Source organism: Mytilus edulis, chromosome 5, assembly GCF_963676685.1.
Source record: "Mytilus edulis chromosome 5, xbMytEdul2.2, whole genome shotgun sequence".
In the NCBI taxonomy this organism is placed as follows: domain Eukaryota; kingdom Metazoa; phylum Mollusca; class Bivalvia; order Mytilida; family Mytilidae; genus Mytilus; species Mytilus edulis.
The window spans coordinates 59,335,054-59,348,537 of NC_092348.1; the positions used below are offsets into that span (position 1 = coordinate 59,335,054).

Genomic DNA, 13,484 nt, shown 5'->3' on the forward strand with positions numbered 1-13,484 from the left:
TTCAAATAGCCGTAGATAAAATCATTATCGTGTTCAAATTTATTTCAGACGCAAAAAATCCATGCGTCCGAAGCGCTTTTTTTGTAGTTACCTACATCGGAAACTCTCAAAGCCGTTTATTTGAAAGCCAAGAATGTATAATAACCTAAACAGTTGAGGGGTTTTATAACAATAAAGGTCCTAAAAAATAGCCAAATTCATCTACGGTCAACTTTGCCTGAGGGAGTTAAAACCTTGGTTTCTTATAATTTCAAAATTGAACTGTTTCTTTTTTCGTTTTTTGCCATGTGTTTGTCAGTTTGATTTCGACTCATGAGTTTGAATATCCCATTGGTATCTTTCGTCCGTCTTGTATGGAAGATATATGGAACATTTATATCTCATTAAAGTGTGTCCTTTTTTGTTCACTTTCCAAAAGCATTACGTCTCTGAAGTCATATGCGAAACTTTGAAATTAAATCAAATCTATTTGAGACTCGTCTTTATAACTACAAAAATTAAGAACATCATGCTTCTGAAACTAAAAAAAAATATTGCAAATCTTATACCATAAAACAAGTACTTATTTTTGCTTTCAATTCGAAAAATTTAAATATTCCAATAAGCTATTGTTGTATCGTACCATTGCATGAACAACATCTTGCATCGGGCCTTTTATTAAACAACCTTTCCAACGAAAAGTCTAAAGTTTTTATATTACTTCAAAGTTATCTATTAAAGAACCTTTTTGAGCACGCTCACATACTTCTCGCCCTCACATTGTCACTTGACAAACAAAATCTCACCAGATTCCTAAGTTCAAAGGCTCAGAACTCTACAAAAGTCATCTGATAAAAAAAATCTTGTGGATAAGCACACTTACACATTATGTCCTCATTAACTACAAAGTATCAACAGTTGCAGTAGTATAATAAGGCTTCAATTCTAAGTTCAAAGGGGCATAACTCCTGGAAAAAAATGGAATCGTAATTTCCTGTTGATATGTACATCTCCGTATTATGTCCTTATTAGCTTCAAAGTTTCATGCAATTCCGTTGTGCGCTTTCAGAGGAGTTGCGATGACAAGAACAGGACTGACGGACGGACAGACAAACAGACAGACGGACGCACGTGTCAAAAACATTATACGCTCCACAACTTTGTTGCGTGGGTGAATAAAAAAATATGATTTAAATTAAAGCAGGACATAATGACGTGGATGTATTATTGCTGAACTACCCTCATAAATGGAATTAAACCTAGGATTCAAAGTATTTTTAAATGTTCAAACGTACTAAGTACTATCAGCTGTGTAATTGTTATAATGAATTTTTGGGGTAATAGTTTTCAAATTGTATTCATGAGTGCGTTATAATTTGATGATTAGTCAGGTATTGAGCCTTTTAAAAGATTGAACTTTACAACTGTAATATCTTGTACTAAATTGGCCATTTGTAGAAATACATAAGAAAATTATACATGATTATTTGATAATGGTCTGAAATTAGGTTTGTTAGCGATTTAAACAGTGAGCCTGACACAATAATTAAACGACAAATGTTATAGGTACTATAAAAGCTTATAACTCCTTAGGATTCTGGTCTATCATAGCTATTACATGAACATATTTGTCTCGGGTAAGAATATTACTTTATTAGATTTTTTTTTAATTTAACTTTTTATAACAGTATCTTGAATCAGACGAGAGTCCAGAAAAATGTTTTAAATTCATCCATTTATTAAGACCTGTTATTGTTATGGAAATTGTTAAAATGAATAAGAAATATTACCGTGTAGAACGCCACATGCGGGATGTCGGCTTTGTTTGAATCAGGATGGCAGTTTTGAAGCGGAGAAAAACGATCAAAGTAAGTTCAAGGATCAACAATTCTTTTTTGAGAATTGTTAGGACCAAAAAAAGTATTACACGGAAGGAACCGAACCATAGTCTATTTCCAACAAGAAGAAGCAGACGTTTTCAGTGCTCTGTTTTTTTCACACACCTCTCTCTAGTTTTCCGTGTTGCAGATTTTAAGGCTTCATAAACAAGTTTCTGGATAAAAATCTACTTTTGACGATTTTTTCCGGTATCAGATATATAGCTGACACCCCACATGAGGCGTTCTACACGGTGAATATAAATTAATAACAATATCGACTTACAAATGTAAATGGGAAACGTTATTGAGAATCAATAAATTATTTACATTTCTTTGACCTATTACATAGTCCCATCGGACTATAAATATAAAGGTGCAGTATCTGATAAACAGATAAAGATTAAGTAAAGTGCTCTTATTTGAATAAAATGATTAATCAAAGAAGGTTATAAAAAATGAATAAATAAATTTAAAAAAAATAAGAATTAATAGATTAAATCTATAAAAGTATAAAAATTAAATAAAAATAAATAAATATATTAAATAAATAAATAACTAAATTGACCTGTTGAAATGAAACAATAGAAATGAAACTGTTTATAAGGTAGGTGAACAAAAATCTTCAAAAAGTAGTGTTCATCTTTTAAAGTTATTGCGTGTTTGAGTTGACTTTATTTTTTTCGAAAGCGTATAGAGCAAAACTATTTGATACATCATCTTGCTTCATAATCTATATTTTTTTAACATTAGGCTACAGGTTGATAAAAAGTATTATCATATACTTAGACATTTAAGAGGTGAATATAATACTCAGAGGGGAATATTAAGATTTGTTCAAATACAACTTATATAAAAGGATCACAATGATTCTATGGGGGAAACAATTATCGCTTTTCAAGAGTTAAACTGATAGCGCGTCATCCCTACACTGACTTAAAAATTCAAGTGACGTAATGTTATGGAAAGATAATTTTGACGAGGTAAAGTCTTAATTTTATACGGTTATCCCATCTTGGTTTGCAGTAATAACGCGCAATGCATTGCGAAGGTATATCATGTAAATGTCAGGTTTGAACATAATTTTTATAAATGTCTTTTGCTACTTAATTTCTCTTTTTCCAACCAATTTCTAACCACGCTTGATTATAAACTAGGAAATGTTTTCTTCTGTTTCATTCGCTTGATCTTCTTTACGTAGTACTATTTCTTTAAAGTTTCAACTGTTTTTTTGTCAAGTTTTATAAGAGAACTGATGCTATAACACTGAAACATTGGTCTGTATCACAGTTGTAAGTGTTTTTTATTTTTTTTTAGACAGGAAAAAATGAATTATCTTCCGTTGACAATATTTGTGATTGGATTCTGCACAAACCTTTCATTGTCAGGTAAGCATTTGAATTGATTAAGCGTAAATGTTTTTATATATTTGGAAGTACATGTATATATAATAATATACGGTTATTTTTATTCAACATGCTAAATGAAAGCTTTTATTTGAATATACTTGTAATATGAACGAGTATGAACATTGAGTGATTTGGAAGCGCGTTTCTATGTTAACCTTCATCAGGAACACACCAACCTTAACATTTTAAAGCAAATTAGACATTTCATTGGATCAACTCTGACCCCCTCAGTGCGTTGTTCGACATAACAGTTTAATACTATGAATTATCAATAACATAATCAACTTAATAATAGGGTTTGGTCGATTACAAATGATATGTCTTCAAAGGTGAATTGCAATTCAATTTATTCATTTAAAAATTTAAACAATTTTAAGATTTTACAAACAATGTGTAATGTATCTCCATTTAAAATGGCCTAATTGACTCTCAGTTGCAGAAAACAATTGTGAGAAATGTAAGGATAATGTGCAATGTATTCCATGGGGAGGACTATGTAATGGACATGTCCATTGTGACGATCAATCTGACGAAGATCCTGAATTCTGCAGAGGTAATATCTCATATACTGACATGGATATTCTTTATTGTTGAATGGAAATGGCCCAGAGGTTAATGTCCAATGTCTCACTCATTTCAATCATCAAGGAAAACGTAGCAAAATAATATAAAAAAATCGATAGGAACACATTATTAAAGGTAGACGGAGAATTTTTTTTTTTAATCTTCTTTTTTCTTTTTCTTAACAACATTAAACGATTTCAACGGGTCCTATCATTTGAAACATTGAAGTTCTTCGTTTAGAAACTGCTGAAATATCACGTTATAATACTATCCTTTAACAGGTCGTCAAGCAAGGATGATTTAAGGTTGTATCGTTGTAAAACTAAATTACAGCAGCGCGTTTTGAAGCACAAAATATTGTTGAAATAGCAAGTATCTTTACTGTGAATCATACTCTTTCACGTCATTTTCTTGAAATTGCTTTGAATTTTTTATACTTAACATTGATATATACATTTTATCACTCCATATGTTTAAAAGCAGTACCTTGCAATGACATATAGACACAGTATACTAATGTATCTCTGATTTGAAGATAAACTCCAGCGATTGATTTCTGTAATAAATCACGAACAGAACAATTATGGTACGTCTTTTGCAAAAACAAACTGGCGCCAGGTTATTTTAGATTTGATTTCACAATCAATGAATAACTTTTCATGTATAACCTTAACAAACACACATTGTTTATGCACCGAAGCTTCAATTATTGTCCAATAAGTGAAATGATTGACGATTGACAACCTATCTTGTCTTTAGAAAAAGTGTTGTTCAATCAGCGGATTTCATGAAATAAATCTTTGGTACATTCACTGTCTATCAAATTTATTAGATAAAGTTATTGTTCTTTCACATTATATATTGATCTCTAGGAAAACATTTTTCTATTACCTTCTACGTGCTGAAGCTATAAAAGATTGAAGGAAACTAGAAAATACATGTAACAATGACAATACACGACAGACTAAAATACAAATATGATTTAAACTACTGAATGACTCTAACTTCGAACGACAATTCTTTACTTTTTATGACGTCTTTTTCCTTAAAAAAAAATGCAATGTTGATAGACATAAAAGCTATTTACTTTCAGTTAACATTTTGATTTCGACAATTTGCCTCGTTACCACAGGGATGCATTCGTGTGTAAATATGTAATGTATTGAATTTCCGTATTCCATTTTTGGGTCTTATATGTTAATCAATTACAGAGTTCAACTGTTCAAGTGGGGCTGTAAAATGTAAAAATAACATAGAATGTGTACGTCAAGTTCATCTTTGCGATGGATATAAAGACTGTAACGATGAATCAGATGAAGATCCAGAAATGTGTAAAGGTAATTCATGAGTAAAAATCAGTAAGTTCTTGACATGCACTTTTTGAAAACTTTATACGGAACTTATCATAAATATATTATTCTACTTAAAACTAAGTTAACAAAAAATGTATATGAAGTTAAGGCGAAAGTAGATTACCGATGTTCAAATTTCGTGAATCGATTTAAAGGAGACAAATCTCGTCAATCAATATAAAAGAGACAAATCTCGTCAATCGATTTAACAGAGACATATCTCTACAGTCGATTTTAACAGAGACAAATCTTTTCAATCAATTTAAAATAAACAAATCTCGTCAATCGATTTAAAAGACGAACCAAGGTCGCAAACAAAAATTGAAAGAATTCCATGACATCCAAAGGAACCAGACCGGTTGCGTTGACATGTTTAGCATTTTCTGCTATGCATGATTTACCCGCCATATGAATGCCAATTCCGTCAAAATGTCACAATTAGAAATAGGACGCAATCTGTAGACTTACAGATCAAACTACTTTACTGATATCTGCAAAGTTGTAACACAAACTCATGTCGCTAGTGTAGCTAGTGATGTTTTGAAATCTTGAAATCAAACATTTTCAGCGAAAATACACGTGTATTCTTTTCGAATAAAACGTTACAGCTTTAAATTTCAAATTCAACATTTAAAGCGAGGGAGAAGATAGCATCGGGACAATCAGAAGCAATCACACACAAACAAAAAAGACCACAGCATGAAAATAAGAATAACGATAAAAGACAAACAATACACTGCAAAGAAAACTGAAGAATGAGCTACACGAACCTAACCCAAAACCGAGTTTGAACTTTGGAAAATTCGACAGCGCCGTCTGCACTAGTGACACCAGTCATTAAGACCAAACGTGCAAAATTGAAACGAAGGATTTCTTGATATATATATGTATATTTGTTATGGATGTTTCTTCTCTTTTAAGTATCTTTTTTCAAATTGCAATTTAAACAATACAAGTACATTGTTTGAAAAGAATTTTTTGTAATTGCATCAAATGAAAATATACGGTCACTTCTTTTTACCCTTATCAAGCTCTTAAAATGATTTTTATTAGGTCTACGAATAAATAAATGTATGTAATACATGTAGCTATGTCATTATAAAGACCTGACAAAGTTGAAACATGTGCTAGATTAAACTTTAAGTTGAGTTCAGGCTTTTTCATTGCTATGATTTTCTTTTTCAAAGGAGCGATAAGTAACCGTAGAATTTTAGTTACAAATCTGAAACCAAAATAAATATGGTAATAATAAAGACAATCATTGAACAAAAATTCTTCAAACCGTTTCTTTTTACATGATATATTTCGAGTTATGAATTACAGATTTCCAGTGTCCAAGTGGTTCTATGAAATGTAGAAACAACTTGGAATGTTTTCCAATTGCGTTCCTTTGTGCTGGAACAGAGAATGCCTTCTGTCACGATCGGTCCGATATTGACCCAGAGTTTTGTAGAGGTAATCCATATTTCATAGTATTCATAACTTGCGATTATGTTTATGTTTTCTGTACACGTATTGTTTGTTAATCTTTCAATTCGTAATCAATAGTTATCAAAAGTACCAGGATTATAATTTTATACGCCAGGACGCGCGTTTCGTCTACACAAGACTCATCAGTGACGCTCAGATCAAAATAGTTAAAAAGCCAAACAAATACAAAGTTGAAGAGCATTAAGGACTCACAAAATTCAAAAAAGTTGTGCCAAATAAGGCTAAGGTAATCTACTCCTGGGGTAAGAAAATCCTTAGTTTTTCGAAAAATTCAAAGTTTTGTAAACAGAAAATTTATAAAAATGACCATATAATTGATATTCATGTCAACACCGAAGTGCTGACTACTGGGCTGGTGATACCCTCGGGACGAAACGTCCACCAGCAGTGGAATCGACCCAGTGGTGTAAATAGTATCTAAAGTACCAGGATTATAATTTTATACGCCAGGACGCGCCACAAACTAATTAAATCTGTAATGAAATATGTCGGTAACTTTTTATTACAATACAATAATAAATTGAATATTTGTAATATAAAACGGACTTTCATTCAGCATTGGTCTTACAGCAGGTGCTCAACGATGAAGTCCTGTCTGGCGTTATACATGTTATAAGTACTCTGAAAGTAAATGAAGCAATTAAAAAAAACTTCTTGAACACGACAATATGTTTTTTTTTTTTTTTTTTGCTTATTGTAGAATCAACTCTTTATTATATCAAGCTAAGTATCCTGTTCTTCATTTTGCTATCATGCATACTCGGTATGAAATGGCTATACACACTTTCGATCGGAATCATCAACATAGCTTTCTGTACACAATATTTGGAAGTTAGGAAAATGTCTATCAAAAGAAAAAAATCAAACTTTTACCGAGAGAGAGAGAGAGAGAGAGAGAGAGAGAGACCCGAAACTTGTTGAAACTTTAATAGATTGAAGGAAACCAGAAAATACATATAACAATAGCAATATACGATAAAATATAATACAAATATGATCGAAACTCCCTAATGACTTTAACGTCGAACAGGTGAACAATTATTTACTTTTTATAACGCTTTTTCTACAGTCCTTGGATGGTGTAAACTTCCCACTAACACCATACACCATAACACCATACACCATACACCATTACACCATACACGTTACACCTTTGCACCATACACCTTACACATTACACCATACACCATTACCCATTCTATCTACACGATTCAAAATTACCCATAATGCAATTAAATTTCAAATATTAAGATTATTATTATTGTTGATGTTTTACAATTTGAAAAAAAAAACAAAATAAAAAGAACTTCCTTTTCAACTTATGAAATGTCGTACACCATCATTCACACCATTCCCGATCACACGTTACACAATCACACCATTCCTCATACACCATTACACCATTCCCCTTACACCATACACCATAGCACCATACACCTTACACCATTGCACCATACACCTTACACCATTGCACCATACACGTTTTTTGGGAAGTTTACACCATCCAAGGGCTGTATTTAAAAAAAAGAAAATGCATCTTTGTTCAGGCTGACTATTTACTCAACGTTAACATTTTAATTTCGACAATTTTCATCGTAACCCCAAGGATGCTTACATGTCATGTATTTAATGTTCTTTGTGTAATATATGCAATTACAGATTTCAGCTGTCCAAGTGGGACTGTAAAATGTAAAAATAACATAGAATGTGTCCATCAACATTATTTATGCGATGGTTACACAAAGTGTAATGATGAATCTGATGAAGATCAAGAAATGTGCAAAGGTACTTAATGAGTAAATTCTTTAAAAGCATTTTTTAATGATTTTAAACGGAACTTATCATATATATATTTTTTTCTACTTAAAGGTATGTAAACAAATAATGAATAGGAATATAAGAACAAATAACATTACCTGTGTTAGAGACAAATCTCGTCAATAAATTTTAAAAAAGACAAATCTTGTCAATTGATTTCAAAGAGACAAATCTCGTCAATTAATTTAAAACGAGACAAATCTCGTCAATCAATTTAAAAGAGACAAATCTCGTCATTCGGTTTTAAAAAAGAGGCAAATTTCGTTAATCGATTTAAAGTGGAATCAAGGTTGCAATAAAAAAATTACAGAATCTCATAACAACCAAAAGGAACCAGACCAGTTGCGTTGATAGGTTAATTATTTTCTGCTATGCACGGGGTACTCGCTTTGTCAAAATGTCACAATCAAGTATAGTACGACATCGGTAAAATTATAGATCAGACGACATTGCTGATATATAAAAAAATGCTGTGTTATTTCTATAATTTTATTTCTCAATGGAGCTTAAATTAACCATAGATATTTCTTTACAAGTCAGTAACCCGAAAAATAACTGAACATCAGTGCTTTTATGTTTTTTTTTTTTAATTTGATACATTTCGAAAGATGAATTACAGATTTCCAGTGTACCAGCGGTTTTATGAAATGTAGAAACAACTTGCAATGTTTTCCCACTAGGCTCCTTTGTGTGGCAACAGATGATGCCTTTTGTTTAGATGGGTCCAATATTGACCCAGAGTTTTGTAGAGGTAATTCATATTTCATAGTATTAACAATTTACGATCATGTTTATGTTTTCTGTACACGTCTTTGTTATTGATCTTTGAAATTCGTCATCAAATGATCCATGAACCAATTGATATGTCAATAACTTTTTATTACAGACAAACATAAATTGAAACTTGTAATATAAAACGGACTTTCATGAGATCTTACTGATGCTCAACAATGAAATCCTATTGGTAGTTCTAAGTACTTTGGAAGTAAATGATGCACTTTAAAAATGCTTAAGCACGATAATATGAGATGTTTATGTTGTTTTTTTTTTAAATATAATGTTAATGTGCGTGAGCGGGAGAGAAAGAGAGAGAGACAATATATCAGTTATCAGTGAAGCTGGATTTAGATTTTGCTTATCTTACATAATGCATTACTGTTGTTACAGCGAACGCACCGGAATGTCCTAAAGGGGAAGTAAGATGCAAGAATGGAGTACACTGTGTAAATCCTAGGTTCCAATGTGATGGTCTTAAACATTGTCCAGACAACTCAGATGAAGACGTAAACATGTGTGCGGGTAATCCTTAACCTTTATTGTCGTAATTGAAAATTTCTTTTTTAAACATATATTAATATTCCATATGTTTCCCAACGAATGGAAAGAAAACTTTTATTTGCCAATTTCAGTTCGCAATATAAATGTCCACATGAATGATCAATGCAAAAGGTTGAAAGCAAAATAAAACGTAACATTATTGTGACATTGCATCACTAATGTCTTGCAAGCCATGTTTGATTAAAGTCAGCGGTAGATGATCGAAGTGCAAATGTTCAACACGACGGGAGCTACATATAGAGCAGAATCGACTTATCCTTTCGGAGGACCTAACATAATCCCCACGTTTTGGTTGGGTTCTTGTTGCTTTATATTTGCATGTTGTGTTTTGTTCGATTTACTTGCAGAGTGTCAGATATATTTGTATTGGGGTTGAGTTAAATTTTACAATGACAGATAGCTAGATGATATGCACATTGAAAGTTAAACATCATATGATAAAAGTTTCGTACATCTAAAAAATAATATCTTTCTTATGGAAAACTGTACCACATCTTTCTATATCTACTTCCGTCCCATCTTTCTTTCCCACATTTCTTGCGACAGTAATGCATTTTTAGTTGAAATAACTTAAAGGGTAAACATTATTAAATAGATTTCCACAACTTGAGGTAATTTATGATAAAATGACATCACAAAACGAACAGAACCTGAATTTTGTAATATAATAAATAAATCAACCAACATATAAAAAAAAACAAATAAAACTTGCAAAAATTAATCAAAAACCCTCTTCGACGCCGCTTTTTATGTGTAATGTCGTGTTTTAGGAACATCGTGACCATCGTTTGACAGTAGTGTCTTGGCAATCATAATACATATTCTTTAATATATATAGTGATGTCGTTATTACGACATAGCTATGTCGTTATTACGACATGTTATGTCGAAATTACGACATAGCGATGTCGTTGTAACGACATATTATGTCGTTATTACGACATAGCGATGTCGTTATAACGACATGTTATGTCGAAATTACGACATAGCGATGTCGTAATAACGACATGTTATGTCGAAATTACGACATGCTATGTCGTAATTACGACATCATTTTTTTTTTTGAATGGCCCTTATCGGCTTCCGTAGTTATAAGTCATTATCTAAATTATACTCTTAAAGCACCCAATTGTTAAAACATGTCAATAAATAGACCGCAAAACTTTGACAGTAAAAACAGAAACAAAATAATCGTCATTATATGAAAATGAAATATATAATACCTCTTAGATTAAAACAATATTTTGGTCGAGAAAAAAAAATACAATGAGAACATTTTTATTTTGGGTACAAGGTTTGAACTTCGTACTGTTAATATTAACATTATGTTATTCATTATCAATGACTAAACGAAAACAGCTATAAACAGCTTGATTATAAATGTATAACATGGTTACATCTTCTGACATCAGACTCGGACTTCTCTTGAACTGAATTTTAATGTGCGTATTGTTATGCGTTTACTTTTCTACATTAGTTAGAGGTATAGGGGGAGGGTTGAGATCTCACAAACATGTTTAACACCGCCGCATTTTTGCGCCTGTCCCAAGTCAGGAGCCTCTGGCCTTGTTAGTCTTGTATCATTTTAATTTTAGTTTCTTGTGTACAATTTGGAAATTAGTATGGCGTTCATTATCACTGGACTAGTATATATTTGTTTAGGGGCCAGCTGAAGGACGCCTCCGGGTGCGGGAATTTCTCGCTACATTGAAGACCTGTTGGTGACCCTCTGCTGTTGTTTTTTATTTGGTCGGGTTGTTGTCTCTTTGACACATTCCCCATTTCCATTCTCAATTTTATTATATGAGTAACACAGATAATACTAGTGTATTGACTTGTTCACGGTGGATGTCAAATGTAATAACGGCACTATAATATAAACCTAATGAAACCGACACAGTTTAAACGACACAAATATATGACTATTTAAATAAAACTTAAGATGAAGATATATCCGGAAAACCGCTGCGGACGCAAGAAATTATTGAAAGTGGTGTTTTCAATTTTTTACATCACTGGGTCGATACCTGTGCTGGTGGACTATCAGTCCCCGAGGGTATCATCAGTTCAGTAGTCGGTGCTTCGGTATTAACATGATTCAACAAACTTTACTAAAATTGTCCGTTTATAAATTTAAAAATTATTAAGAAACTAAGGTTTCAACTTCCTCAGACAAAGTTGGCTTTAGATGAATTCGGCTAATTATTTTAGGTATTTTTGACATATAGCTCTTCAACGGTTTCGGTACTTATACATATTCGGATTTCAAATGTTTGGCTTTGAGCGTTCCGAAAGTTCTGTAGGAATTGTACTTCCAAGTACAAAAACAAGGCGGCAAGTAGTGGTGCACACTTGATACCCATTTCTATCCCTATTGTATGCTAAAATATTAATCCACCGAAAAACTATGTTGTCGATCAAATACTTCAGTAATTCAATGACGTCTTATCCAGTTGATGTGTCTTTGGAAGTGTGATTCTCAATGATCGAAAACACGAAATTTGTAGCTATGCTTCCCGTTTTGCAGATAATGCTATTAAGAGATTTTAATTACGTTTCTAATTAATTTGTTTATCATTTATTGTTATTATTTATTTTAATGTAGCAAAGCAATGTCTTAGTTATGAGGTAAAATGTAAAAGTGGATTACAATGCATTTTAAAGGCTTACTTGTGTGACAATGACACGGATTGTGACGATGGATCTGATGAAGAAAACTGCAACGGTAAATATACAAGAAGAATATTAATCAATGATTGCATATGAGATAACTATTTTACCAGAACTGATATGAAATATTGTAAATAAATGTAGGACACAGCACCATTTCCTTTAACAATAAATAAATCCTCATGCAGTATAGTAAGATTCAAAACCAAAAAAATAAAACGAAATCTAATGTCAGCAACCAATGACACCCACCAAATGCATTAGTAGCCTTTGCATTTAGACAGATATATAAAGAGTGTGGCTATGTTTAATGTTTACATATGAGGGCTCAATCCTTCACTTCCATGTCCATAAAAACAACAGACACAAGTTACCAATCTAAGAGTCATGCATTTTCTGTGAGATCTTTCATCGTAATTATCAAGTAAGAAAAAATGCATTTTTTTTAACACTATGACTTATAGGATAATGTTTTATTTATTTTTTCAGACGCAAAAAGAAATATAAATAGTTTAATGGACTATCACAGAGCAGCGCGTGGACTAAAGAAGTCAAACTGAAGATATCTAGATATTGATGCCTTTAACTATGCCTGTAATTTTAGCCAGTTTTCGATATTTCTAATTGAACATTATACACCAGTAAAACGTATTTATAAAAAATTATACGCACATAATACAAGAAAATTTCATATTGAATAAAAAATATTATCCTTCTCGTAAAACTTATTTGGTTTTTGGTTTGAGGTGACACTAGTTTACATCCTTAAATACAATATTTTTTCCGCCTCCCATTGGGAATTAAGTCTTTACCTCTGATGCCAGAAAATCGTTTGCAACCACATGGTCTTGTCATTAATCGTTTTTAGTGTTTCATTTCCTTATATAATGTAATCTGTAAAATCAAACAGGGGCAAATAATGCTTGGAAATTAACATAATATTGCAAATCAATTAAAACATCATACTATTTGACGACACGTGTGAA

General features: G+C 31.9%; 1 protein-coding gene across 1 annotated transcript; it reads left to right on the top strand.

Moving 5' to 3' along the window:
* Window positions 1-1,508: 1,508 nt before the first annotated feature.
* On the top strand, window positions 1,509-13,222 carry LOC139524077 (very low-density lipoprotein receptor-like). The gene is made up of 10 exons (XM_071318636.1): window positions 1,509-1,616; window positions 3,174-3,244; window positions 3,699-3,818; window positions 5,041-5,166; window positions 6,505-6,636; window positions 8,332-8,457; window positions 9,110-9,241; window positions 9,658-9,789; window positions 12,434-12,553; window positions 12,988-13,222. The coding sequence occupies exons 2-10, from the start codon at window positions 3,184-3,186 to the stop codon at window positions 13,056-13,058; spliced, it is 1,020 nt and encodes a 339-aa protein (XP_071174737.1). The 5' UTR covers window positions 1,509-1,616; window positions 3,174-3,183; the 3' UTR covers window positions 13,059-13,222.
* The last annotated feature ends 262 nt before the right edge of the window (window positions 13,223-13,484 follow it).

What these genes read in the sequence shown, in the direction of transcription:
- LOC139524077 (XM_071318636.1), top strand. Translation starts at nt 3,184, where the DNA reads ATGAATTATCTTCCGTTGACAATATTTGTGATTGGATTCTGCACAAAC. An exon ending in CACAAACCTTTCATTGTCAG is followed by an intron (nt 3,245 to 3,698) that starts GTAAGCATTTGA and finishes ATTGACTCTCAG; the next exon opens with TTGCAGAAAACAATTGTGAG. An exon ending in AGACGTAAACATGTGTGCGG is followed by an intron (nt 9,790 to 12,433) that starts GTAATCCTTAAC and finishes ATTTTAATGTAG; the next exon opens with CAAAGCAATGTCTTAGTTAT.